Below are 27,879 nucleotides of genomic sequence, written 5' to 3'. Positions count from 1 at the left end.
ATTGTGTTTATGTTCTTTATCTGCTTTTTCGGCTAATTTCTCTTCTATCTCATTTATTTCAAGTTCATGCCTACCACCACCTCCCGAAGAAGTATTTTTCTTCAGCTCTTGAAGAACGTCCACTTCGCCATCTTTGGTGTCAATAATGAGACTTTGTGTAAAACCTTTCCTGTCTTAATGGATGTTTGTAAAACTTCTTCTTCACCGTGTTCGGGGTCATGGTCGTCATCATATCTTGTGAAATCAGATATGTTGTCATACATTAAACATATCTGTCTCAAAAGTTCTGCTATTTGAAACTGGAACGAAAGATATACAGAACTTTCATCATCTCCTAAAGTCAAGTCTGCTTTCTTAAGTATTTCTTGAATGTATGCAATGAGAACAGAGTACCTTGGAAAATATTCGAACAATATTTCATTAGCTGTTGGTTTTGGTGGTTCTTCTGGAGTTTCTGTTGTTTCAGTTCCTTCTGTAGGTTCTGTTGGAGTTTCTGCATCTCTTGACTTCAATGCTCTTGCTCTCAAAGACCTAAATGTTAGAGCACCGGGTTTTACAAAGGACTTTATAAATGCTTTAATAGTTCCTGGTAAGTTATTGTTAGCATTAAGTAAGTTCCTTATGCTTCCATCATGTACGTCCATAGCACTATGTAAAAAATCTATACTTTTCTTGTAGTCAGCAATAGACTGACTGTGATTTTTTAAAGATTTGTCAATACCTTTAAGCCAATCTTCATGCATGTCTGATACTGAGCCAAGAATATCATTTGCTTCCTTTAGTGTATTTTGTGCTTGTCGTAAAGTATCCAATCCCGTACGTGCATTGTTTGCTATACGTCTTACAGTATCTATTTGACTCCTTGTTTCTTGCATCCAACCAGATAAAGTTTTAATAGTATCCGAACCATTTGAAATGAAGTTCAAAGCATTTTTAACGTCATTTAAAACTTCTTCACCAAGTACTGCCCATATCTTTCCGATTTGGTATTGAAGAACTCCATATGAAGCAGCTGTTAAACCAGTATTTATAAGGTCCCATATCCATGATTTAGCAGTTTTTCCATCCTTTCCATCCTTTCCATCCAAACCGTTTTCGCCTTGAGGTCCTTGTATTCCTTGTATTCCTTGTATTCCTTGTGGTCCTTGAGGTCCGGTGTCACCCTTCTCTCCTTTCAGTTCATCTTTATGTTCGTTATAATATTCTAATGTCATAAGGTGTACATCATTACTGCTACCAGCAACGCCAAGAATTTGTTTCTCATTCATGACTAAATTCTTTAGGCATTTAATGTTGTCGTCAAATCGAAAGCTCTTTAACAATTCAATGAGAACATTTAATACTTTCACTAATGAGGCATCTACTGTAGAATTTATATATTGCACCGTTCCATCATTTATGATAGGAACCTTGCTTGTTGTAATGAATGGGTCATAAGTGTTAAAAGTATCGAAATCAATGACTTTTTTAGTTTTTCCATCGTCAATGACTAAATCATTGCCTTCAATGGTTAAAGTTGAGTTTTCGTTTACTAGTTCATGTGCTCTTCTTGCTTCATTTGTTTCATACGCATATGCAGCAATAGTCATATTTTAATGAGAATAAAATGTTGTTCTATTTGCAAAGTACAGACCCAAACGAATATGGAACAGTAAAGCTTCAAACAAACTTAGGTCTTCAGAATGAAGCACTTGCTTTCAGAGTTGTTGACTTCAATACTATCGCAACTTTTGTCATAACAGATGAAACAGATTTCATGGAGTTTGAAATAGATGACAAAAGAAGTTTTATAACATTTCCTAACAGAGCAGAGTATAGAATAGATAAAATTGCTGGAGTCATAGTACTCTCATAAATGAAGAAACTATTGACAACATAGATGTCGAACTCTCTTCTGAGGGAACATTGAAGTTCAGTAGCAAGAAAGAGTTCAAGATAACACGAATGAGTCATAGAGTTCAACTTCTTTTGGGTGCATACCATATGACATTTCCTTTGAAAAGTGTTGACAAAACGATTGAGATGAAATCTGTTCCATACGTATGTTATGGTAATTGTTTATACATTGAGTCAAAAATAGCTAATGTCACAGGCATTTCAGGAGTTAATAGTAAAGGTTCAGTAGAATATAAATCTTTCTGTTATGCAGTCAATTCAATGTTCATTCCAAACGTTCCTGTCATAGCAACTCATTTAGGTAAATGGATTCGCATTAGTCCTCATAATTTGAAAGACATGCAATTCAGACTTGTTGACTTTCAAGGAGAGCCTGTAGAACTGAAGGCACCAGTGCGAATGACTGTTGAAGTTGACTTTTTAGAAAATATTAAATGCAACAGCTTACAAGAGAACTCAGAGCTAAAAATATAAAGTATGAATGTTATGTATTAGGTCATGAACTTTGGTTGTTGCTGTTTGATGAAACAAATGAGTTAGTTATGTCAGTCAAGAGAACAGAAAAAGGCGTCAAAGGCGCCGAGCGCAAAGCGCTATATTGTGTTAGTGAAAACTGCACCAAGTCAATAAGATTAGGTTTGCATTATGAAGATGAGTTCGATACTGTTGAAGAAGTTTTGGATAGATATTACAAATTGCTTTAATTTACTAAAACATATTTCAAGCAAAGTTTATATTCTGTTGAAAGTTTTGTATATTCATTCGAATATTTATACTTAAACTCAACTCCTGTAGTTCCTGGTGTTTCAATGATGCGGATGTTACCTATTTTCATGAATGGTGGCGTTTGACCACAGCATTCGATTTCAGGGTCGAGATAGTCAATGACACATTGCTTCCCTGTTATTCGTGATATAACATTTTCAAGGTCCTCCTTTGTTAAAATTATTTGGTTCTTGCTTATAAGATTTGTCAAAAGCTTCTTATCGTCTTTGAGTAAAATTGTTTGGTATAACTGAAGAAGGTAATGGTCTACGTTATCTGAAGGATTTGTTTGAACATTTATGTAAGGATTGTCGTTGGCTTCTCTTGAAAGAATTTGGTCCAGTGGTGGATACTCTAACTTAACATCTGATGTAGCGTTAGCGTTTGAAGCTGAGTTTAAATTCACGGATTTCAGTTCTGGTTCTTTTTCTTTCAAACACTCTGAACTATAGTTCTTTATGACAATATTGTTTGTCGTTCGTGAGTCAACATTTGATGTTGGTTCAATTGGAACATTAACGGCACCAGCTAAGATGGATTTGCTTCTCATTTCATATAGAATAAAAACCTTTTATATGTATGAAATGAACAATACACTCGACAAGGGTTTGAATGTAAAGCTAACGAATGAAAATATTGTTGAATTCACTGAGACAGGAGCTGTGTATAAAGATGTAGAACTACTGAACAAAAGAGCTAAGGGAAGAAGCAGGAACATGAACAAAGGGTGGAAGCCTATAAAAATTTATGTCAATGATGGCTCAGGAGGTTCAAACATAAAGTATGCAGAAAGTTATAGAGTTTATGCTCTCAAGGGAGAGAAGCCTTCATTTAAGAACAGCTATTCTAACACATATCCTCAAAAGCTAACGGATGGAGAAGTGGATGATATGAATGACAGCAAAAATATTAACAGAAATGGCGACAGAGATGCATGGAATTTGTTTACCATCAGTCAATTGAAGGTTAAACTTTAAAACAATGTTGGTCGTTCCCATGGAATATTTTTGACTTTAATGGTATTAGTCATGATATGAATCTCAAGGTATGAACGAGGAGAGATGAGAGACTTATATGCTTCCCAAATTTCTTCAAAAGGTAATGTTATACCTGACTGTTTCCAAATGAGTTCAATATCATAGCGTGAGAAACCTTGAAAGATAACGAAGTCAGTTATGAGACGTTTTATGTTTAAAGCTAAAAACCTCCATGTTTGCATAAGTATTGCTACAGTTAAATGGTAATGTCTGACTTTAGTAATGATATTAGCTAATGGTGAGTCTGGTTTTGACACTAAACCTTTTCCGGCGAAGTCGTCGCAAACTAACAAGTTTGAAGGATATTTTTTGAAGGGGTATTTTGAAAGTTTTGATAGAATGTAGTTTGTCAGTCGTTTCATATCGTAAACTCCTGAGTACTGACGTAAGTGGTGTTTTCAATAATTCTTTCCATCTCCTCAGAAGTCTTTTGCATTCCTGACTGTATAAATTCAACGATGGCATAATATTTCCTCTTACGTCGAATGTAACGTTGAAGAAATTCAATGAGTTCACTGTCTGGAACTTTAACGACAGAGGCTTGAACTTTTGACATAAATGTTTTCGCTGTTGAATCCATAGAGTCTGAAGTTGCTGATATAATGATTTGGTCATAGTAAGAGTCGTTTCCTAAACGCTCTGTTATGAGTATATGACGAATTAAATTAAATGTCTTACCTGAACCCATCTTTCCACAATAGAAATAAACGCCATTTGAACAGAACTCATAGTCTTACTGAAAGGAAGAATGAGAGAAGAGTTAAGTTTGTCTGTAGTTTCATTCATGTCTTCATCTACGTCATGTATTAAATGCTTCATTTTATCTCCATTAAAAATGCAAGTCAGAAATATTCAGAACATAGCACCGAGTCTAACTGATAAGAGTATAAAGATATACTATGAACACGTTATGATGAAACCAACCAAAATTCAAGAAAGTCAGTATACTTATGAATATCCAAGGCACTGGGTAGAGTATGTAGGAGGTGAGAAAGCTATTGAAATCAGACAGGTTCGAAGTATTCCAGCAGGAAGAACAATATTATTGAAGAACTTTAATGTTTTGAGATATAATGATGAAACAAAGAAGCAAGATAGTTTTCCTGTTGCTGTGTATGTGAACCTAGACACAGGAGATGACATGAAAGTTTTTAATACAAAGCTTCAAACGGTAGTGAGAGAACAACTGACTGCGGAAGGGCATCCATTACCTTCAGAAGTTACCATAGTATATAATTTTGAAACAAACTCAATAGATTTTAAAGTCATCTCTGCAAAGAAGTCAGGATTTACATTTAATGAAGCAGATGTATATTCGAATGAAAACTTCAAAGCTATTGCATGGTTAGATAATGACGATTGCTTTAAGAAAATATTTAAATACAGTGACTCAACGATGTCAATAGATGACCTTCGTGGAATGTTACCATCGACGTTTACAGTTGAAGGCTCAGCAGGATTGCTTACAAGATTGTCAATTGGTGGTATTTGGTCTCGTGAGAACATTGTTATAAAATCCAGTATAAGTGAATTTGCTGAAGAATCTATATTATGTCTTTCAAACTACATGTATTCGCCACCGAAGCATTATAGTATAACAAACTTTGTCAGTAAGTTTAACATAAGACTTGTCGAACCTTCTTCAATGAAAGATGTTGTGCTACCTAAAGATGGAAAGGATGGACTCATTATTGAGATGATTTTAATTGCATATTAAATGAGCTTGTTCTTGAAGGTCATTCATGATGAAATAACTGTTGTAGAAGATGTTAGCAATTGTTCAGACATTTTGAAGCGTATAGATGATATAAGAAATAAGTTAGATAGACCGCAAAGCGGTGAGGACGAAGCCCGTGAGAACGCTTATGTTTCATTGACTTTCTCCAGTAACGAGAACTTTTATGAGATAATATTGAAGAGAGATGATTTTAATATGGTGTAAATGGTAGCTTGGGCAGCTTTAGGCGCAATGGGAACAAAAGCATTAGCATTTGGAGCAAAAGCATTTGGAGCTTATGACGCAGTAAATAAAATGAGTGGAGGAAGGGTTTCGAAGACATTAGATGCAAATAAAGGGAAGATTGGAGGCTGGGTTGCAAAGAAGTTAAGATTAAATAAAATAGGGCTCATAAATAAAGCATCCAATTTGGTTGCGACTGAGTCAGAAAATGCTTTAGGAAAGGACGATGAGTTTGCAAAACACGCAAAAGACTTTAATGACCAGATGAAAGGTGAAACAATGCATTTAAATAGAGTCGATGGAACTCTTCCTCCACCAGTAGTTCTTCCGTATGGTCCCTATGGAATGTATGGAAACCCTTACGAAAGACCATTTAACCCATTGACTGGTGGAAGTAACTGGTATCATTACGGCCGAAGAAGAAAGACAGTCAAGTTGGAGACAGACGTGAAGAAAGCAACTAAAAAGAAACCAAGGAAGAGAGTTATAAAGCAATGAATTCAACAGGGTGAAAAAACAGGTGAAAAAAGAGGTGAGATCTCACCGCTTCACCTAAATTTATTTTTGCGCTATGTTTTCATACGTGTGGGAGTGGTGATATCATTTATTTTTTTATTTTATTTTTTATTTTATTTTTTATTTTATTTTTATATAAATGACGAAAACTATTGAGATAACAAACTACAACGGTCATGAGTTCAAGAATTTGTTCTTCGTTCCTCGTGAAAATACATTCTATCAGATACGAGGGAGAAAGGGTAAAGTTAGTTTGAGCGTTTATGACTACAAACATAATGGGAGATATATAAAAGCAATAGATACAAACGGTAAACGTGTTTCATTAGCTTTGTCAAAACTTACTAACATTTATTTTGACAGTGACTTTGACCTATATGAAGAAGAAAGTGAGTCAGAAGATTATGAGCTGTTATGTGAAGCACAGCAATGGGAAGCGCTGCAATACTTTTGTAAGTGAGAACGTTTATTTTTACAGTAGTGAAGTCATTTGTGAAAACGTTAGTGAAGTGAAGTGGTTGGCGGCTTTGTAAATATTTAATGTTAAGTTAGTGTTGTCGTTTGTGTTGTAAAATATATGTTAACGGTTTTATAAAGTGTCAAATTCACATATAATGGGTATGGTGGAACGCAGTGCCTCCGTACACATGATATGTATACTAACTATGTTTTCGACCCAGAAGAAGGCTTCTTCCCAGAAGCAATGGAGGAGGAAGAAGAGGAGGAGGAAATACAAGACTCTATCCAAGAAGAGTCCTCCGAATTCACACCAGAAGACTAACAATTTTCCGAATAAAAACTTCATTTATACTAAACATCTTCGGGGCTAGAGGGCGCAACGCGCCTGGAAGCCCCACTCACCTGACCTAGATCTATTGATAAAATCATAGCATATTATATCGGTTAAAAAATTGACGAAACGTATTAATTTATATTTTGAATGCAATTGCTATCGAATACCATCAAAATTTTGTTTTATGCAAATTTCAATTAGTGTAATTATGATGACCATATTTTGTCACAAGGTTATATATAAAATAGTATTTTTTGTTATATTTCGAGGTTGCTCTTTATTTCCTAAGCATATTGCTTCAATATAGAACTTGTTTTTTGCCCACATACTATATCTATGCATGCATTCATTATTTTTGTACTTTCACATTTGTTAAATTTAGATCATGTATAATCCACTAAAGGTACATTCACTAGGCGATAACAGTAAAATGGGATGAAAATAGGATAAATAGCACCCCTATATAGTGCCTAACAATATTTATACGGGCCAAAAAAATTTGGCTAGAGATTTGGCGAGTTATAAAACTTAGAAAATTGAGAGGGATTTTTATTTTTGAATTTTTTTTGGAAAGTTAAAATTGCGATTAAAAATCGATTTCCAGGAGAACTAAGCATCTCATCATATATTTAAATCGATAAAAATATTAAATAATAGTTGAATAGTACAACAACGTGAAATTATGGCTGAATCTACAGAAAAAATGAACATATTTGACATTTTTGAAAATTCATACGTTAGATGATGACAGACTCATAAACTATACTTTAGCTAAGATTGATATATGGTTTCAACAACACATGGTTAAAATCGTAAAAATATTTTAGATTTCAAAAAGATATATGGTAATATAATGGAACAAAGTCAACAAATAGCATGTTAAATATGTTATAATTAACTTTTTATTAGATCCAATAGTAATATCGAATGGTTTCCAGCTTTATGGTTAAATATTTTCTTTTCGAGCTTCTCTTTAACTGTTGTATTAAGGTTGTAAATTTTTGATGCTAGAAACTATGGAATCTTCTTTGCTGCTGCATTTTTCTTGAGAGTTCTTGCAATTTCGAATAGATCTGCGCATTGTATGAAATGGAGGCTTTAAAATATCTTGAAAACAGAATAGGACTGCTTTTCCAAAGGAATGCTTACTTGTAAATCAGAGAGTTTCAAAATTGACAGCAAGATTATCATCATAACTTTCGAGTTTGCTGCGAAAAAGGAAGACAAGTAATTAACAAATCATTTACTGTTGTTCATCAAAAGAAGAAAACTTTGATAACAACTAATGATGATAAAATCAAGCTATCTTTTAATATTTTAAATTGATAAGACATTCAAAATATTTGAATGGTTTAAAATATTTTCTTTTAATTTCTATACGATATTATCATGATTATATAATAAAATTTAAATTTTGTTGTAAACAGAAATTCATCAAAAGTGACACATCAGAAAAGCTAAAATATTGAATTTTTGGAACTTTTGATAGAGCACGTTTTTAAATATTAATTAAAGTAAATGTATATTTTGTAAAGATTCTTTTTAATAAAAAAATAAAATTTTGAAGAAGAACACAAAATCTTCTGAAAAATAATATCACATAAACTCATATTATTTTCTAATATATAACTATTTTATATAAAAATCAAATTCAATGATCTTAAAAGCGAAGGATAAACCTCAAAATTTACGAATATAATGAGTGGGAATATAATGCTTATCTATCATAAAACCATATGAAATATCAATTTTTGCTTTACGCCTAATTTTTGACGCCATTAGCAAAAAATGTTAAATGTTAACACTCAGTCCATTTGAATATGAAAAATAAAATTGACTTTGATTAAATGTTTTTATTTATCATGCAATTCTTCTTGCGACCAAAGATTTGAATAAAATTTCAAAAAATAAGATAGCTTAAAAAATAATATATGGTAGTGTTTACTAATAGATGAATAGTATATAAATTCTATTAAAATGGATTTGATCCAAAAAAATATAAAACCAAAAATAATTGTTATACCCAGATTTGCTTTACTTTTACCACCTCTCTAAAGCTGGGGACACCGCCTATCGTTGGGAGTAGCTATTAAATAGAACCACCAAGGGTATTTTTCGAACTGCCGGTGTAGTGGAAACATCCGACATAATGATTCATTATGCCAAGGTTTGATTCCCATTTAGCCAATTTTTTTCTTTTTTGGATCATGAATTTTTTTTGGGTCACTATAAGATTTGTTTCATGTTCTAAATCTGCTGCATATGTAATCTATTTTTATTTACCTATTTTTTAAAAATCTATTGGATTGCCAAATTTGAATATATTTAAAATCATAAAAATCCAAAAAAAACTATAAATATATGTTTTATGCATAGTGCCGATACTCAAATATCAGATTACTTAGATCCATGAATAATATCCGAATTTTTTTTCTTAAAATTAAACTTCAAAACTTCTTCCAATCTTATTCTTAATCAATTGTAAATTTTTAAAACCATTTTTTAAAATAATTTTGCGTAAATTTTATTCTCATGTTGTTTTAATCGAAAATTGATACATTTTCAAAAAATAATATTGACTTATGAAATTCATTTTTAAGGTGAAATAGTATTGTTTTTATTAAAGTATATGAATAATATATAAAAATTAATGAATAATATAAGCAGATTTTTAGTTTACAAAACAAATATGAGCAATGCAATTTCAAACTTTTGCTGGCAATTTCGATATTGCTCAAGTTTGTAGTATTTGTGATACCTATAACATCGGCTTAATCAAAATTCGATTTTTCTTATGAGTTATTGAGAAAATTTGATTGCAATGAGAAGGATTTCGACGTTTTTGATAAACTAAGAGCTGAGCTTTAGGGGTTCAGTTCATTTATGGCTGTAGTTTGATGCGTAGATCTCTTTTTTATTGTAAATTCTTTCAGCATGGAGATCGAGAATGAATCTTTTGAGAACTTTATGAGTTTTTACACCCGTAAAGAGGTCCTTCGAGGAAAGATAGTCCAGACTACATGAAGATGTGGGTTAACCAAAAAAATCCGATGGTTTCCCCATATTCATGTAGATCTTCGAAAAAATGAGCACCAAAAAAGCCAAAAAAATAGGCTTTTTATTGGATTTGTACACTAGATCAATAATCTATTTAGGATCTGACACTCTTTTTAGCCAGAGATATGAGGTCCTTTCTAGGAAAACGATCTATTCATCCATAAAAAAAATGAATTATCGTTTTCCCCAGAAATTACATGGGGAGTGGTAAAAGTAAAGCAAATCTGGGTAATTTAAATGAAGAAGTAATTTAAAACGATTTTATTTATGATCAAATTTTATATATTTTTTGGATCAGATCCATTTTAATAGAATTTATATACTATTCATCTATTAGTAAACACTACCGTATATTATTTTTTAAGCTATCTTATTTTTTGAACTTTTATTCAAATCTTTGGTCGCAAGAAGAATTGCATGATAAATAAAAACATTTAATCAAAGTCAATTTTATTTTTCATATTCAAATGGACTGAGTGTTAACATTTAACATTTTTTGCTAATGGCGTCAAAAATTAGGCGTAAAGCAAAAATTGATATTTCATATGGTTTTATGATAGATAAGCATTATATTCCCACTCATTATATTCGTAAATTTTGAGGTTTATCCTTCGCTTTTAAGATCATTGAATTTGATTTTTATATAAAATAGTTATATATTAGAAAATAATATGAGTTTATGTGATATTATTTTTCAGAAGATTTCATTCTATATGCCTATGAAAAGTACTCTCAAAACTAACTTTTCCTAATTATAATTAAATCTAGAATATTGTATTATGCTTAGTATTATTTCATTTTTCTCATTCAATTTAGAATTTACAAATGTCAAAAAATTGAGGGTTGTCACTTTTGATGAATTTCTGTTTATTACAAATTTTTATTCAAAAAGGCAATATTTCAAACTTTTAATTTCAAAAATCTTAATTCTGCAATAAGTGTATTTAATTGTAGCAAATTTAATGATCCTTCGTCATGCTTAGCAATTTGGAACTCATAAATTAATGATTTCTTCAAGTAAAATTCTGCATTATTTCAAAAGTCAATAATTCTCTAGTAACTTTTCTTCAAACCCTAACCATTATATTATATGTATAATGGAGAATAATTGCAAAGAAAGATAGCCGAATTTACTGGGTAATTCTTGTGATGCGAAATAATTGCAAATTAACACCCAGTTTTAACAGCATCAATCTCTTTTTGCTCTCATTTAAATGCATTCGCACACTTTAATTTTGAAATATAAGAGTTTTGGAAATTATCAAATTTATCTGCTCAAATACTATAGATCTTCATAAGTGTTAATAGAATCATTAGCCTTACATATAGTGTTTAATATAATGATGCACATTATACTGGGATTCATTCCTTATTCATCTAGTTATTATAAGATTTACAACCCCATGAAAATTTAAAATTTTGTCAAAAATAGTGAATGTACCTTTAATCCACTTAATATTGACTCATTTGCCTGAACTGCATTATAATTTCATAGAATTATGGTTTGATGCGCCTTAAGGATTCCTCAATACTATTTCCCGAAAAGTGACGGAGCTCGTTGTAATAAACAAAAGTCCAAATGTCTGATATTGTTGTACCTGATATTGGTGATATTATTAATGGAAAATATCAAGTAACAAAAAGAATCGGCGCTGGTTCATTTGGAGCTATTTATGAAGTGCAAGAATTAGAATCAGGAAAAATGCTCGCTGTAAAACTTGAACGACCAACATCTCCATCTCCACAACTTCAATATGAGCACAGACTATATCAAATTCTTGACGGTGCATATGCAATTCCTCGAGTTTACGATTTCTGGACTGAAGAAAATTGGAGAGGCATGGCTATGGATAGATTAGGTTGTTCACTCGGCTATTATTTCAGAAAATGCGGTAAAATTCTTTCAATGAAGACCACTATAATGTGTGGAATCCAAATGCTTTCAAGATTAGAATATTTACATGAGAGATCATTTATTCACAGAGATATCAAACCAGATAATTTTGTTTTCGGAGTAGGTAAGAATTCTAATTTACTATTTCTTATTGATCTTGGCTTAGCCAAAAAATACAGAGATTTAATTTCTCATGCTCATATCACTTATTCTGAAGATAAAGGACTTGCCGGTACAGCACGTTATGTCTCCATTAATGTTCACTACGGTGTAGAACAATCCTGCCGCGATGATTTGGAATCTGTCGGATATGTTTTAATTTCATTGATAAATGGTACTCTTCCATGGCAAGGAATGGAGGCCTGCAGTAATAACGAGAAGTACGAACTCATCCAACAGTCAAAAGTCAACACAACTCTCGAAACTTTGTGCGAAAACTTACCAAACGAATTTCTCGTATATATGATGAAAGTTCGTTCGCTCCTTTTCGATGAGAGACCTCCATATGCACTATTTAGAGCACTTTTCGCTAAAGTTATGACAGATAATAATTACGCTTACGATTACAAATACGATTGGATTATTCCGAGAGCGCAGAGACTCGATGCAGCATTACGATCAACTCCAGATGTCGGAAAAACTCCAATTTCCGTTCATACGATTAATATCCAAGAAATTGTCGATACAGGCAAGCAAGTCGACTTAATGCAGCCATTACCATTCTATTCGATCCTTACTGATGCGGCTCTTTTCGTTGGATTAAGTCGCAAAGCAGAAAAAGGCGAAGAAAAGAAAGAACAAAAGAAATCGTTCACAGAACAACAGAGTATCTTCCTTCTTGATCCAAGGAAGATAAGGGCACGTCCTGGAATTCTTGAACTTGAATTTCTCCAAAATCCTATTTCTAAATAAACTTGTATGTTATTTTTGTTTATTCATAAATAATTTGTTGTTGTTTTCTTAATGATTTAATAGTTTTCTTAAAATAATTTTTGGATTATTTTCAATGAAATCCAAAAAACATTGATATTCAAAGAGGTATTTTTACTATGTGCGAAGATTCTAAAACAATGTTATTAAGAAATCTAAAGAAAATGTTTGAATAAATTTAAAATCATATGAACATGTAAAGAATTCCTCATACCTTGAGAGTTGTTGAGAAATAATTATTGGCATTCATCTCTTAGTATTTGTGCTTTATTGTAAACATATCACAAATTGTTTGTGAAAATTTAATTCTGAAAATATTTACCAAAATCATGTATTACATCAAAAGGTTTGCCTGTAAATATAATTTTGGCTCTCGCCAAGAAATCACAAATATTCTGAAAATTTCAAGGGGGAAAAATTGTTGGCAAATTTAGCTTCATTATGTCTAAAGATGGAACTCATAGGTGTGAATACAATGAGTTTATTGATCTGTTTGCAGATTACATCTGTGCATTTAAATCACTGTATCAGCTCAAAGTAAGTAGTGAAAACGATGTCAATATGATTTTTCAATTTATCAAATCAAAATTGCTTGAAACGCGCATTTTCTCACCCGAGGCAATGATTTTTTGCATAGGAGACATGACACAATTCAACATTGGTTATTTAAAGTCGTATTTAATGATGGCAAAAATGATTTGCGACGAATATAACATAAAACAAGTTAAAGATGTGACAAATTTGTTTAATTTTTTATTTCAAGAAGAATATGGAGTAGAATTATATCGCAATTTTGATTATTACTATCTATCTGAAGCAACTACAAATGAATTTAAAATCTTTGAAAGTAACACAATTTACAACGCAATTATAAATGACGATATTAAATCATTTATTGCAATCACTGAAATAGATGGTTTTGATGAAAAACAAATTTTAATGATTGAATTAACGAAGATCCCTCCTTGTTTCTTCCCGCGTAAATGGACGCATACGTATCTCTATCCAAATATTAAACAACCATATTTATTACTTGAATTATGTAGTTATCATGGAGCAGTCAATTGTTTTAAGTTTTTAAGAACAAAATTCAATTCTGAAATCACCATAGAATGTCTTGAACTATCATTTATAGGTGGAAATCCAGAAATCATGAATGAATGCTTGAAAAAATTCGAACCAAATGAAAATTGTATGAAATATGCAATTATATCTCACAACATTGATTTTGTAGCATTTTTGATGAACGAATACGGAATTGAAGTCAATTTAGAAGATTGTATTAAATACAAAAACCTTCAGGCATTTTATATATATTTGGATAAAACAAATGATATCGACCATTGCTTTGCTAATTCACTATCATTTCATGATCAAAATCTTTGTAAATATTTGTTTTCACATGGCGTTGATATGTATTCAAAAAATTTAAATAGTGAAACAGTTTTTGTTTACGCAATACGAATTTCTAAAAAGGAAATTATAGAGTTACTATTATTACATGGTTTTGATATCAATACAAAAAATATAAGCGGTGAAACTGCCCTTCATTTAGCATCCAAAATTCATAACACTGAATTGATCAAATATCTTGTTTTGCATGGTTCAGACGTCAATTCAAAAGATAATGACAATAAAACACCACTTCATTATCTATCAAAGTATGATGATATAGAAATTACCAAGTTTCTTATTCTACACGGTGCTGATGTTAATGCAAAAGATAATAAAAATAGATCAATTCTCCATTACGCGGCCGAATATGAAGAGATAGGTTATGGAGGAGAATCATATTTTTATTGTTTTCCTGAAGATAAATGCAAAGAAATATTAGAACTTCTTATTTCGCATGGTGCTGAAGTTGATGCAAAAGATAATGAAGGTAAATCAATTCTTCTATGCGCTACTGAGCATAAATGCAAAGAAAAAATCGAAGTTCTTATTTCGCATGGTGCAGATATGAATACAAAAGATAATGAAGGCAAATCGATTATCCATTATGCAATTGAAAAGAGAGACCAAAAAATAATTAGATATCTGATTTCGGTTGGTATTGATATTGATGTTAGGGATCGTGAAAATAAAACTGGTCTCCATTATGCAGTTAAAGACAATAATAAAGAAGTAATAGAGCTTCTAATTTCACATGGCTCTGATATCAATGCAAAAGATAATGATAGCAAAACTAGTCTTCATCTTGCTGTTGAAAATAATAATATAGAAATAATTGAATTTCTAATTTCACATGGCTCTGATATCAATGCAAAAGACAATGATAGCAAAACTAGTCTTCATCTTGCTGTTGAAAATAATAATATAGAAATAATTGAATTTCTAGTTTCACATGGCTCTGATATCAATGCAAAAGATAATGATAGCAAAACTAGTCTTCACCTTGCTGTTGAAAATAATAATATAGAAATAATTGAATTTCTAGTTTCACATGGCTCTGATATCAATGCAAAAGATGAAAGTGGCCAAGCTCCTCTTTATCTTGCAATCGTTAAAAATTTACAAGAAATCACATATTTCTTAATTGAAAATGGTGCAGATGTCAACTCTAAAGAGAATAATTATGGAGATACGGCTCTTCACTATACAGTATTTAATTGTCATATAGAATGTTTAGCTCTGTTAATTTTGGGTGGTGCAAATGTCAATGCAAAAGATGATTTATTTGGAAATACACCTCTTCATTATGCGGTGCTATTTGACGATCACAAAATAGCAGACATTTTATTATCAGTAGAGGTTAAAGCAGATATTGATGCTAAGAATATGAATGGTCAAACATCTCTTCATCTTGCAGTTGCCAAAAATAATTTAAGAATGGTAGACTTTCTGATAGATCATGGTGCAGATTTAAATTCAAGAGATAACGAAAATAAAACACCACTTCATTATGCAACTCATCTTAATAATCGTGTAATGGTAGACGAACTAATTAGAAATGGTGCAGATGTAAATGCAAAAGATAAAGAAAATAAAACACCACTTCATTATGCAGCTCAATTATATAATAATGAAATTGTAGACACACTAATTAGCTATGATGCAGATTTAAATTCAATTGATTGTAAAGGAATTCCTGCCATTCGTTATTTAAACAGATTTAAATTTGCAAAAAAGAAGAAAAAGGATTGGTTGGAAAATGAATATGAATACGAATGCAGAAAAAGTCTTATTTAAACATATTATTATACGATAATCTATTGAAATATATTTTGATTCTAATAATCACCATATATAGACAGATGAAACTGGGGAAAAAAATATTGTCGACACTCCCTTTTATATTGCAGCATATTTTTATAGTAAAGAAACTGCTACAGTCCTTATTTCACATGATGCAAAAACGAGTGTTCGGTTCTTATTCTTTTATTCACAAGCTAGTAAAATAATGTCATTTTTTTTCACTTTTTTATGATCAAAGAAAGTCAAGTTATTTTCATTGATAATATACCGCATGATGCATGTAATATACCACAGCTATGCCAGCATTTCTCAAAATACGGTAGAATTGTTGGTATTAGCATTTCAGAAAATAAAACTTCAGCTCAGATCATTTACAATACACGGGATGAAGCAAAGAAAGTAGTAAGCTCTACTGAGCCATATGCAAACAATCGATTTGTAAATATTTCGTTTCATTCAAAACCATTTTCTTCAAAAGCTGATTTACGGAACTTTTCTGATTACAAAAGAATCAGAACTGAAACTGCAGAAGTTTGCTCTAAAATTGATTCAGATCTTACAAAATCAGTTCTTAATCGGTTAACAATTTACAAGATTCAGCAATCAGATGAGAAAACACAAATAGAAAAGTTGAAAAATGAAATTGAAATCCTTTACAAGGAAGGTCTTCAATCAATGACAAAAATGGAAAATGCGGAAGGCGAAGAACATGAGAAACTCTATAATCACATATTAGAGATATCGAATCAGCTTCAAGAATTAGAACAGAAACTTTCAAAACTTCAAGAAACTCAAATTCAAATTCAAATTCCAAAATAGAATTTTTTTAAATTCAATATTTATAAATACACAGATCTAGACATGAAACTAATTTACGACATACAATTTTCTATTAAATGAAGGAAATCTAAAATAAAAAACCGAAATTAGAAAGAAACATCAATTTTACTTGAGGATCTGTTCTATATTAGTTCAAGTAGATTACCTTGCTCTTACTGTTTCAGTGTTTTCCAATTCTGAATTAATAAATTTTCAATAAGTTAAAAATTCCATTATGAATTATATAAAAACGCTAAAGATAAAAGAGAAAATGTTTGTTAATAACATATATTAAAGATTTTTTTGTTATAATTTAAAAAAATTTAAAAAGTTTTTTTTTCTAATAAGAACAAGTATTCTAAACCTGTTCGGTAATGCTAAATCTAGTTTATTCCTGGTTGATTCCCTCAAGGATGGATGGGCGGACACCCTCACGAGCTGGAAGGCTGATGAGTGGGTGTTCATTCTCACCGATGACGAAAACGTTCATGATACGTGTGGCGAAGACAGCGCCAGATGTATCCTTAAGGTGGACGATATCGAAGGAAGCCATTTGCTTCTCGATCTTCTGGATTGTTCCGACACGGCCGACGTTACCACCAGCTGTAACCATGGCAACATCACCAACCTTGAACTTGATAACAGACTCGACTTCGCCTGTCTTGATGTTGAACTTGAGAGCATCATGGACGCGGACGGATGGGTCAACATAGGAGATTGTACGGCCATCGTGTGTAACAACGTGTGGGATACCCTTGGCACCAATCTTGAACTGGTTGACACGGAGAAGCTTGAAGGAGGCTTCCTTAGCTTCGATGTGGTGGACGCAGAAACGGCCCTTGCAGTCGTAGATGATACGGAAGAGTTCGTTGGACTTGCCGAGCTCGATGACATCCATCAAACCTGTTGGATAACGGTAGTTTGTGCGAACCTTGCCATCGACCTTGACGAGGCGGCGCTTGACGATAGCGACGGCTTCCTTAGCTGTAAGAGCGTATTTAAGGCGGTCGCGAAGGAAGATGTTGATTGGAAGGCATTCACGGAGTTTGTGTGGACCTGTGGATGGGTGGGAAGCGAACTTACCAGCGGACTTAGCAAGAAGCCAGTGGTGTGGGGCTGTAAGGCGTTTAAGATGGAAGCGTTGGCAGCGAGGCATTTAGTTTTCCAAAAAAGGACCAGCCACGACGATTAATTTTCATTCAATTTATTATCTGTCAATGTAAACTATAAAATTTGACAGTCTTCTTAATTTTATTAAATTTTTGACAAAAAAACCGAAACCAAAGATGATTTTAGCATTTTTCTTTTTATTTACTTCCTCTTCTTTATTAAAAGATAGGCAAGTAAATGTTACTCTTGATGGTTCTTGGCCAGATACTCCAATTCTTGCCGAAGCTGCAGCATTTATTGCTGATGCAAACGGAGAAGCGTATTGGACTTTCATTAATGGCCTCCAGAAAGTTGAAAAATACCCAGAAACCATCGAAGAAATCAAAAATTATGCTTTAAACTTTTTAACAGAAGAACTTCGAGCATTACTTGAATTATCTTTGCTCACAAGAGCTTATAGTCCAAGAATCGAGATGTTTCGTGAAATACTCCGAAATCATACTAAAGATATGAACAAATTAGCCGCTTTTTACGCTGATAAATTATATTATACTCAAGAAGATCTCAAAAATGCAATTGAAGAATCTCCAAAAAGTCGTCCTTTAGTCTACTCATACGAACCACGTAATGGAAACTTACGTGACACAATTATTTTGTATTCTCTGATCAATGATTCAGCATTATTCAGTTGGATACAGTTTCTCGAAGATCAGGAAGAAAGCGTCAGCTTTATTTACCGTCCAGTAGGCGAATTTACCACTACTCCAGTTAAATTCCGCGGATATGGATTCGAAATGCGTCCTTTCAACTATACAATGACATATTCTAAGGAGTCAGACGAAAACATTATCCATGGTGAAGAGACGCCAGACACAGAGCTCTTCATTAACAAGAAAATTGTTCCTGGACCAAATGTTCCTAAAGCAATGGACTTGGCAACCCAATTAATACAATTCGTTAAGACTACTGATGATCCTTTCAAGTCGTTACTTGAAGTTTGCGAGAATTTCCCGTTATATGCTGATAATATCTCAAGAATTCCAGCCGCAAAATCACTTCGCGACAAGATTTTCGACAGATTAGAGAACATTATATCAGGTGCTTCTGCAATTTACGTAAATAACCGCGTAGTTCTCAATCCAGACGTATATCATATTTTACAAGCGTCACTTGATGAACTTAGAATAGCACAGATGTTACGAGAATACTTTACTTTGACTCCTGAAGCCCATAACAAGAGTCTTTCCTTGATACAACGCACTCGACCGCCAAAAAGAGTAATTGTCGACTACCAAAGTGACTTTATCTTCAATTTAAACGATATTGAGACAGGTAAGATCTACGAGAACTGGACAACGGACCTTTCCAGCCTCAGAACGACCAATCCCCAGAATATTAAGCGAAACATCTTCAACGCCGTCTTCTTTATTGACCCGTTGAACCCATACGACATGAAAACATTGAAATTCATGGACAACCAGACCCGTCTTCGCGCTCCAATCCGCTGGGGATACTTTGTTCAGCCGAGATCAACAAATAAGTTGTCAAAAAGAGTCATGAACGCATGGTCACATATCAGACTACGCCATGGATTCAGACAAGCCCATCAATTCCTTCTCGACGCCGCTAAAGAAATGGTAGATGAAGAAGATGAACCAAGAATTGCACATTTCAATGCCGCTTTAGCCAAAATGGGCAAGAAGAAGACACTTACTGACTTCGATAAGTTCGATGCGCAGAGTAGAGAGAAGAAATACCTGAAAAAGATGAAGAATTTCCAAGAAAGACTCGGTATCCATGAACAAGGCTGTTTATTCAATGGCAGATTCTATCCAGGAGAAAGCCAAGAAGAAAACATCGTCCAGTTCATGCGAGATTCTCTAAAAAGACTCCGTAAAAAGATGGCAGAAAAAATTCTGAAAAATTCATCGATAGAAACCGTTTCAGGAATTTTGACAGGTGATGATGTTTTCAACAGGTACAATCCATTGATACAACACACCGACAAATCGCCATGCGAGTTCATTCCTTTGATCAGCCAATCCTTCTATTTCCAGCGAGAATTCATGGAATGGTCGAAGAAAATCAGATACAACCAAGAACCACAAAAAGTGAAGTTCAATACGATATGGGTTTTCGTTGGCGAAGAATTGACAGGAAGTTTAGAATCCAAGCACATTGCATTCCAAACAGAGGAATGGCTGAAACAAGGAATCCCTCAGAACACGAGATTGGCATTTTTCTCTGAAACAACAACATCAAACATTATAAGGAATTCTATGCCTCCTCCTTTTGTCCAAGATCTTTTGAAGTTGCAGCCTGATGAAGTAACAGTTGTAATGAATGGAAGAGTGTTGAGAATGAAATCGAGAATGATCTTTAATTGGCATCTCGAAGACTTCAATGTTTTGATCAAATGGGAATATCATTATTCTGTTTCGATGATACAAAGTTATTTCAGTGAAGATGTTGCTTTGAACTACGAAATGCTTGGAAATCAAGTGGATGATGTAAACACTGAATTCCATTCACAACTTGCCTTTTATTTCTCTTTGATTTACGGTATGGCAAGTCACACAAGAATCTCAAGATATCCATCAGATAACAGAGTTTTCAAACCATCAAATCCTGCAGTTATGAACTATGATAACCCTGATTCTTTCGTTCATTACGCCATCATGTTAAACCCCTTCGAATTGCCTTTCCAAGCCATTGCTCCCATTGTCCAATTTCTCAGGAATTCAAAGGCTTTCGATGTGAAAATCATGATCAACTTCCCAACGAAAGACATCGACCAATTCCCTCCTAATTTAAGAGCTTATCATAGATTCCTTTTATACGATGATTCAATACAATTCGACAGATTTGAATCGCAAACTGTTTATTCATTGATGCCACATCCTCCTTATAATTGGATGGTTGAACCTGTTTCAGCTCCTTTCGATTTAGATAACTTTAGACCGAGAGAAGTTAATCCAGGAACAACATGTTCCAGTTACAGATTGACATCGATTCTGTTGGAAGGATCAGCATTGGATGAACAGTATATTCCTGTCCATGGATTGAGAATTACTTTGGATATGGATAAGAAGGGTTTCCATGATTCTTTGTCCATCAAAACAATGGGATATTTCCAATTGAAGACACAACCAGGTATCTGGGAAATATCTCTTGGAGAAGGACCATCGAGAACTGTTTATAACATCAGTTCTCGCAACCAATTCTCTATTTCTAGTTTCGTTCCTCCGTGGATGACAATGAGAGTTAATCACAATGATGGAATGAGTAGATATACTATTTACGAACTTCCTAAGAACTTGAAATTGTCAATGTCAAATGATACAGAAACAGTGAATGTTTTCGCAGTTGTTTCTGGTTATTTGTATGAACATTTAGTCAAAATCATGATGATTTCTGCAATTAAAAACACAAAGAATCCAATACATTTCTGGTTCTTGAAGAACTTCATTTCTTCGCAGTTTATGAACGATTTACCGAAATTTGCGAAGAAATACAACTTCAAGTACAGTTTTGTTGAATACAACTGGCCAAGTTTCGTTGTCCATCAAAGCGAAAGACAAAGAATCATTTGGGGAAATAAAATTTTGTTCTTCGATGCTTTGTTCCCTATGAACATTTCTCGAATGATTTATATCGATGCCGATGCAGTTGTAAGAGGAGATTTAAGTGAACTAATGAAGATAGACTTGAAAGGATGTCCTTATGGATTTGTTCCTATGGGAATGAGTCGAAAAGAAATGAAGAAATATCATTTCTGGACAACAGGATATTGGAAGAACCACTTGAGAGGCAAGAAATACCATATTTCTGCTATGTTTGTTGTTGATTTGGACAGGTTCAGAAGAATGGGAGGTGGTGATAAACTGAGAAAACACTACTCACAAATTGTAGGAAATACAAAATCTTTGGCAAACTTGGATCAAGATTTGCCAAATGATGCTCAAGATGAAGTTCCTATAATGAGTTTGCCAAAGAAATATTTGTGGTGCTGCACTTGGTGCTCTGAGAAAGAAAAGGATAAGGCAATAATCATCGATTTGGCAAATAATCCAAAGACAAAAATGTCAAAAGTTGACATGGCCAAGAAGTTCATCGAAGAATGGCCACTTTTGGATGATGAAGTCAAACATATCGATGACCCTGATTATTTCTGTTCTTATGATTTGAAGAAAATAAGACAAGAACATACAGAAAAGGTACAAAAAGCTATAGCAGAAGTACGTGCGAAAAAGCTTGCTGCTCAGCAAGAAAAGAAGAAGAAAGCTGGCGTAGAAGATGATGATGAATTGTAAAAAATTATAATTTTTTTAATTTTTTTTAATTTATATTTTATTTATTGATTGACTTGTTGAAGTGTTAATTTAGTGTTATTTTGACTATCATTTATTACTTAATATTAACATTTCCTATGAGTATGTTATGCGTTCCATTTCTGAAAGTGGAAACTGCATATTTTCTGAGGTGGAAACAGGAGATTTTCTGAGAGGGACAAATTTTTTTGAGAGTCACTTTTTGAATATTTAGCATAACCTCTCATTTGATCATATCTTGTTTCGAAATAAAATCAATTAAAATTGATAAGAAAATTGACAATTTTACCTCCCAGAGTCAAGGTAAGTCAATTCTATGAAAAATTTCAAAGCCGTTATTTTTGAGAGCTAAGAATTATGTTTGCCACAATTTCGTTTTCAAGTTGATTGAAATAGAATTTCAATCATACTTTCTTAAATGCTCCCAATTTTTTTCCTATATATAATATATATGTTTTTATTTCTTAAATTTTAAAGTATCCGTTTCCTTAAAACTGGAGCTTACTGAGACCTTAAATTTGAAAATTCGATGCTATTGTATTTCCCAATTTCGATATTTTATCGATAAAATAAAAATTTCAAAAATATTCTTATCGAAAATAGGCTATTGATTTTTAAAAAAATAGCATTATGCATTTAAGAAATGAAAAATATTGATTTGTTTCAGCTCCATCTTAATTATTAGATGAAAATATGATAATATCGTTTCAAACTATGACATAACATTTCAAAGCTACAGTATCTGATATTGCCTTAATTATTTTTGCCCAATATCACTTCGAATTATATCTTGGATTTTTCAAATTGTGGAAAAAAAATTGAAATGTGGGAAAAAAAATTTAAACAGTGGAAAAAAATTGAATTGTGTATAAAACGAGTGTAGTAGCAATTGCTAGTTTTTTTTTTATAACTATGCTATTGTTCAAAATTAATGGGCTTGGTTTGTCCATGTTAATGATAACTCAAACAATAAATTATGACATATATCAATTAGCTATTTGGAATCCTTTATCTGATTCATTAGAAATAAGATTAAACAAAATACAAAAAAATAAAAATGCATTTATATCATAAATAGTTATTTGTAATGAATAAAAAATCTTCTATTGTTAGAATAGAAATGATTGAACATTCGAAATTAAAATTAATATATTTATGCATAGAGTTTGTAGCTTAATAACATAAATCCGCGATAATAAAAGCAAGCAAATCATCCATTTTCATCTATCATATAATAGTTTAAACAATTTTATAAACTTTCAAAGCCCTCGAAAAATGTATTAAAAACATTGTTGAATATCAGTGAAACAATAATCGTCGTCTGTGAATAATGATTCATTAAGTTGTTCGTTTGTGCATGACCATGTTTCACCTTCAACTTTTAATTTAAGACTTTCGAGATTACAAGTGAATAAATCTGCTTGTCGTTCATCTTTCGATGTTTTATTTTCATCTTTGAATGTTTTATTATCTTTTATGGAAGAAATAATAGGAATAGGAAACTTCTTATTTTCTGAAATCGGATAACCAGTTAACGGGGATGAAGACGAAGAATAAAAACCGAAGCGATTTCTATCTCTTTCCATTTCATGGCGTTTTCTTGGGGGTTTCTTTTCTAAAACAAGAAGACCTTTTTCGTTGCACTCATAGATTTCTGCTGAGGAGTTTTCAAAATCCCAGATAATACGCAGCATCTTTCCTCTCATTATTCAAAGTATAGACTAAGAAAGAAATCTGTCAAACAAATTAAATCACTAAGTCAGAAAAAAAAATGGCTCACCGCTATAGTTTACAACTATTCAAATTTTATCTTTTTGCTTTAAAAATGGTATAACAACAAAGAATTGGCGACCAATATTATGAAATATATAATCAATGATATATTGCCATCTAATGCGCAAATTTTCGAAAAAAGTATTCAAATATCTAATGTTGTTGACTTTTTTCAATAATGAAGATATAGACTCTTAATCATATTTAAACATATTATTTCAATAAAAAATGAACATCGGATGGACTAATTTTGAGAAATCTTGATCAGCGGGCTCTCAGTGGAAACTCCTTTGTTTAAGGTTTTGATCAAGAAATTTTTGTTTAAGCCATGTGTTGTCTTCCTAAAATTTTTGAATATTTGTCTTTGTAGAAATGAAATTCCAGCATTCCTATCCTAAAAAAATTCATCATAAAATCAAAATGAAGTTAAATGTGATAATTACCATTAAGCGATTTCTTGTATTATTTTGAAAGTGAATTTCATGTATGTAAAATTGAATCATCCCTCAATTTTCTTTAGCATTCCTAACGATTCCGTTAAATTTTTCAAAGAAGATTTTTGTTTATCTTTATCATGTGAGCTAAATTTATCTTTCAAAATAAATTTTGAGTCATCCTTTTTGAATCGAATTTAAAATCATCGAATTTGTTGATCTTCTGTCGATGATTATTTCTCATTGCATGTTTTTTTCATAATTGAAAATTATAAAAAAGAAATGATTCCTAGCGACATGCCTGCTAACATCTTAGAGCTTGTTAAAGCTCTTCCAGAGTATGTCCGCGAAGAATCTGATTATGATTGCGACAGTATACTCGGAAAAGGTGGTTTTGGCGAAGTCTGGCACGCAGTTGACAAAAAATCAAAGAAAGAATGTGCTGTAAAGAAGTTATTTGCAACAACTTTTGATGCCAAACTCCAAAGGCTATACATTCAGGAGATATTTATGACCGCTTGCTGTCAAGATGAAAGCGTTATTAGATTAATGGGATTCACAGTTAAGAAACCGTTTTGTATAATTACTCAATATCAAAAGAATGGATCATTACAAGACTATGTGTATCCAGGAATGAAGTTCTTTAACTCAATGCAACCGAATCATCTTACAATGGTCGCAATGCAAATGGCAAGAGGCCTTCACAAGTGCCAAAAGCAAAATATTGTACATCGAGATATCAAGCCAGGTAACGTTTTAATTGATGAAAAGTTCATGCCAATTATTTGTGATTTTGGTATAGCTGGAATTATTGATTTTGAACATCCGATGACTAGAAGGTGTGGAACTCTTGCTTATATGGCTCCTGAACTATACAATTCGAAATTTTACGATACTTACGCTGATGTATTTTCATATGGCATCATTTTATACGAAATGTCAGAGAAAAAGCATGCTTATGACGGAGAAACTCGAGAATCAATGAAAGCAATTCTCAAAGATGGCCATGTCAGGCCAAAATTTTCAAATAAAACTCCAGAAAAAATGAGAGAATTAATTGAGAGATGTTGGGACTTTAATCCCGACAATCGTCCATCATTTGGTCAAATCTACAAAATGTTTGCTGAAGGAAAGGTCGGATTCGAAGGATATGACAAACATAAAATGAAAGTTCTCGCAAAACAACTTAACGCACTCAGACGTCATCCTCATAAGCCAAAACAACGATGCGACTTAAATTCTACGATAAATTACGTTCAAAAAACTTATGCTGATGTTATTGCTCATCCTGAGCAATTTAACACAGAAGACTCAGATAAAAAGAAGAAGAAATCAAAGGATGATGATGACAAGCCCGAAAACAAAGAAGAATCTGATAATAATAAGCAAAATTCTGAAGAAGTTGTTTCAACTCCAAAACCAGAGATTTCAGTACAACCAAAGAACAGACTTAACATTAACATCTTGAAAGACCCAGCAAATCCACAATTTTTCGAGCATTTACATGAAATTTCAACAACTATCCAAGACAACGAAATACTTCCATTTGTGAGTACCACATTCCCTATTATGCAGAATTCCCAGTCCGAATACCTCACTTCCCATATCCAAGTCGCGTATTGTGAAGGAATGACGACAAATGACAAGTTTATCAAGTTTATGAATGAAAAGAACTTGATTGCGAACCTCCCTATGAAGTCTCCTTTGATCGTAAGTCATTCTTTCAACATTTTCGCCATATTTTTATCGCGAGGATTCGAAATTGTCACTGACCAGTATGCGGATTGGGTCAATTTCTACTTGCAGAAGGTCAACCCTGAAGGAACATTAAACGCAGTATCTGCTTTGTTCTCAAAACTCAACGGAAACTTCACAAAAGTGACAAAAATTTTTTCTGTTTTTGTTTTGAATGGTCCAATGTTTTTCAACCTTCCATGTGCAAGTAATTATATTTCTTTCTTGTTCTACGTACTACAGATCTCAGAACAAGAGCAAAATATCCATTTACCAACATTGAAAAATTATTTGATGCATTATCTGAGAAGTGAGAAAATGAAAATGGTTGGAATAGCCTATACAGGCCTTTCCTACCTCTACGATGGCTTATTCCCTCTTGATTTCCAGTTAATGGAGCTTCATTCCAAAAATCCAGCGGCGCAAAATGGAATTACGGGTCTTTTGATCAGATTGCAAGACAATATATTCCAAATACCCAACATTTTCAACATTCTCCTTAATTGTTCTGAGTCATCTTCAAAATCTTTGTCTCTTTTGATGGAATATGTGACAAGATTCCCAGAAACAGCAACAAGACTGAGTGTTAATTCAACGTGGTTCATCAAAGGATTGCCAAATGCTGGAGGAACACTGAGATTGGCGATGTTTGGATTTTTACATCCGAAAATGCGAGTTCCTTTCTTGCAAAATTCATTATTGGGATTGTTATTCTCATTCCTCGCAAGTCATCCTGATAATTGGATACTGGGTTCCTTATATTTCCTCATAATAAACATGAAAGCTGATGCAAAAATTTTGACACAATTTCAGAAGAACAATTTTCTCTCAAAATTTGTGTCAAATTTGTCAAAATTGACAGACATGGAATCAGCCACATCTGCATGTTTATTGCTTGAATACTCTGCTAAATTGATAAAGATTCCTGACCCTGACATTGTTGTTGATTCGATCATTCACATGATGAAACAATTTCCACCAATTATTGGTCTTTGCGCGAGAGTTTTGATGAATTTGTCTGCAATAATAGAAATGAAACCAGTGATGAAGATGAAGAACTTGCAAGTCTTCTTCCAGAAATTGTCTTCTGACCAAAATTACGGTGAAATAAGTCGCACCGCAATTGCAAATCTAAGTTAACTTTGTTTTATATATTTTAAATATATATGTTTATTTGTTTGTTGTAAAAATAAAAGGTTTTATAATAAAGGTAGTTTTTTAAGGGTCCTGTTTGGAGTGAAATCTTCTAGGTAAAAAATAAAGCGTTTCAAATTGGTTCGAGTTGCTTAGTTTACAAAAATGTATGATTATACCCCCTGAGTCTTCTTCCTGAGATATTTTGGAACAGTGAAAAGATAGAGTATGATGAGTATATGCTAGAATTATGTTTATTCATATAAATATCAATTCTTTTCAGAGAAAAAAGTATATTTAAGTGCAAAAAAATTGAATAGTTGTAAACTTATGCAGTGCTCCCTTATGGAATGTTGGAAATAAAATGTTCCACGCTCTATGGATTATAGATAGATATTATAAATTTATGTGGAACATTTTGTCTCCAATTATCTGGTAAATATATGTATTCTACTCTAAAATTTAGTGTGGAGGATCTAGAAAATTTGAAATAAGTTGTTT

The 27,879-nt window shown here is 32.6% G+C and overlaps 10 protein-coding genes across 10 annotated transcripts, besides 5 other annotated features; 7 read left to right on the top strand and 3 right to left on the bottom strand.

Annotated features, from left to right (window-relative positions):
• Window positions 1–6,839: part of a mobile genetic element that runs on past the window's edge.
• Window positions 545–1,589, bottom strand: TVAGG3_0508600 (organellar and viral DNA polymerase type B; the record flags this gene model as incomplete). Its single annotated transcript, XM_051236848.1, has 1 exon — window positions 545–1,589. A coding segment is annotated over one exon (1,045 nt), but the record flags the coding sequence as incomplete, so codon positions are not given.
• On the top strand, window positions 4,534–5,415 carry TVAGG3_0508590 (uncharacterized protein; the record flags this gene model as incomplete). The annotated part of the gene is made up of 1 exon (XM_001583388.1): window positions 4,534–5,415. One exon carries the CDS (start codon window positions 4,534–4,536, stop codon window positions 5,413–5,415), a length of 882 nt encoding a protein of 293 aa, XP_001583438.1.
• Window positions 5,641–6,156, top strand: TVAGG3_0508580 (protein of unknown function, DUF4107 family; the record flags this gene model as incomplete). Its single annotated transcript, XM_001583387.2, has 1 exon — window positions 5,641–6,156. The coding sequence occupies one exon, from the start codon at window positions 5,641–5,643 to the stop codon at window positions 6,154–6,156; it is 516 nt and encodes a 171-aa protein (XP_001583437.2).
• Window positions 6,840–7,366: 527 nt separating the features above from the next.
• Window positions 7,367–8,383: a mobile genetic element.
• Window positions 8,383–8,420: a mobile genetic element.
• A 2,441-nt stretch (window positions 8,421–10,861) lies between these two features.
• Window positions 10,862–10,894: a mobile genetic element.
• A 4-nt stretch (window positions 10,895–10,898) lies between these two features.
• Window positions 10,899–11,469: a mobile genetic element.
• A 134-nt stretch (window positions 11,470–11,603) lies between these two features.
• Window positions 11,604–12,830, top strand: TVAGG3_0508520 (STKc CK1 domain-containing protein; the record flags this gene model as incomplete). Its single annotated transcript, XM_001583386.1, has 1 exon — window positions 11,604–12,830. The coding sequence occupies one exon, from the start codon at window positions 11,604–11,606 to the stop codon at window positions 12,828–12,830; it is 1,227 nt and encodes a 408-aa protein (XP_001583436.1).
• Window positions 12,831–13,787: 957 nt separating this feature from the next.
• Window positions 13,788–16,037, top strand: TVAGG3_0508510 (ankyrin repeat-containing protein DDB G0279043 family; the record flags this gene model as incomplete). Its single annotated transcript, XM_001583385.1, has 1 exon — window positions 13,788–16,037. The coding sequence occupies one exon, from the start codon at window positions 13,788–13,790 to the stop codon at window positions 16,035–16,037; it is 2,250 nt and encodes a 749-aa protein (XP_001583435.1).
• Window positions 16,038–16,254: 217 nt separating this feature from the next.
• Window positions 16,255–17,138, top strand: TVAGG3_0508500 (RRM1 RBM26 like domain-containing protein; the record flags this gene model as incomplete). The annotated part of the gene is made up of 1 exon (XM_001583384.1): window positions 16,272–16,862. The coding sequence occupies one exon, from the start codon at window positions 16,272–16,274 to the stop codon at window positions 16,860–16,862; it is 591 nt and encodes a 196-aa protein (XP_001583434.1).
• A 79-nt stretch (window positions 17,139–17,217) lies between these two features.
• TVAGG3_0508490 (Chain E 40s Ribosomal Protein S4) lies at window positions 17,218–18,038 on the bottom strand (the record flags this gene model as incomplete). The annotated part of the gene is made up of 1 exon (XM_001583383.2): window positions 17,251–18,018. The coding sequence occupies one exon, from the start codon at window positions 18,016–18,018 to the stop codon at window positions 17,251–17,253; it is 768 nt and encodes a 255-aa protein (XP_001583433.1).
• A 105-nt stretch (window positions 18,039–18,143) lies between these two features.
• Window positions 18,144–22,304, top strand: TVAGG3_0508480 (UDP-glucose:glycoprotein glucosyltransferase family; the record flags this gene model as incomplete). Its single annotated transcript, XM_001583382.1, has 1 exon — window positions 18,149–22,285. The coding sequence occupies one exon, from the start codon at window positions 18,149–18,151 to the stop codon at window positions 22,283–22,285; it is 4,137 nt and encodes a 1,378-aa protein (XP_001583432.1).
• Window positions 22,305–23,583: 1,279 nt separating this feature from the next.
• Window positions 23,584–24,009, bottom strand: TVAGG3_0508470 (uncharacterized protein; the record flags this gene model as incomplete). Its single annotated transcript, XM_001583381.1, has 1 exon — window positions 23,584–24,009. The coding sequence occupies one exon, from the start codon at window positions 24,007–24,009 to the stop codon at window positions 23,584–23,586; it is 426 nt and encodes a 141-aa protein (XP_001583431.1).
• A 750-nt stretch (window positions 24,010–24,759) lies between these two features.
• On the top strand, window positions 24,760–27,438 carry TVAGG3_0508460 (protein kinase protein; the record flags this gene model as incomplete). Its single annotated transcript, XM_001583380.1, has 1 exon — window positions 24,793–27,384. One exon carries the CDS (start codon window positions 24,793–24,795, stop codon window positions 27,382–27,384), a length of 2,592 nt encoding a protein of 863 aa, XP_001583430.1.
• Window positions 27,439–27,879: the final 441 nt, after the last annotated feature.

Source organism: Trichomonas vaginalis, chromosome II (assembly GCF_026262505.1).
Source record: "Trichomonas vaginalis G3 chromosome II, whole genome shotgun sequence".
Lineage (NCBI taxonomy): Eukaryota > Parabasalia > Trichomonadida > Trichomonadidae > Trichomonas > Trichomonas vaginalis.
The sequence above is the reverse complement of the archived record's forward strand: the minus strand, read 5'-3'. Positions and strand labels throughout refer to the sequence as shown.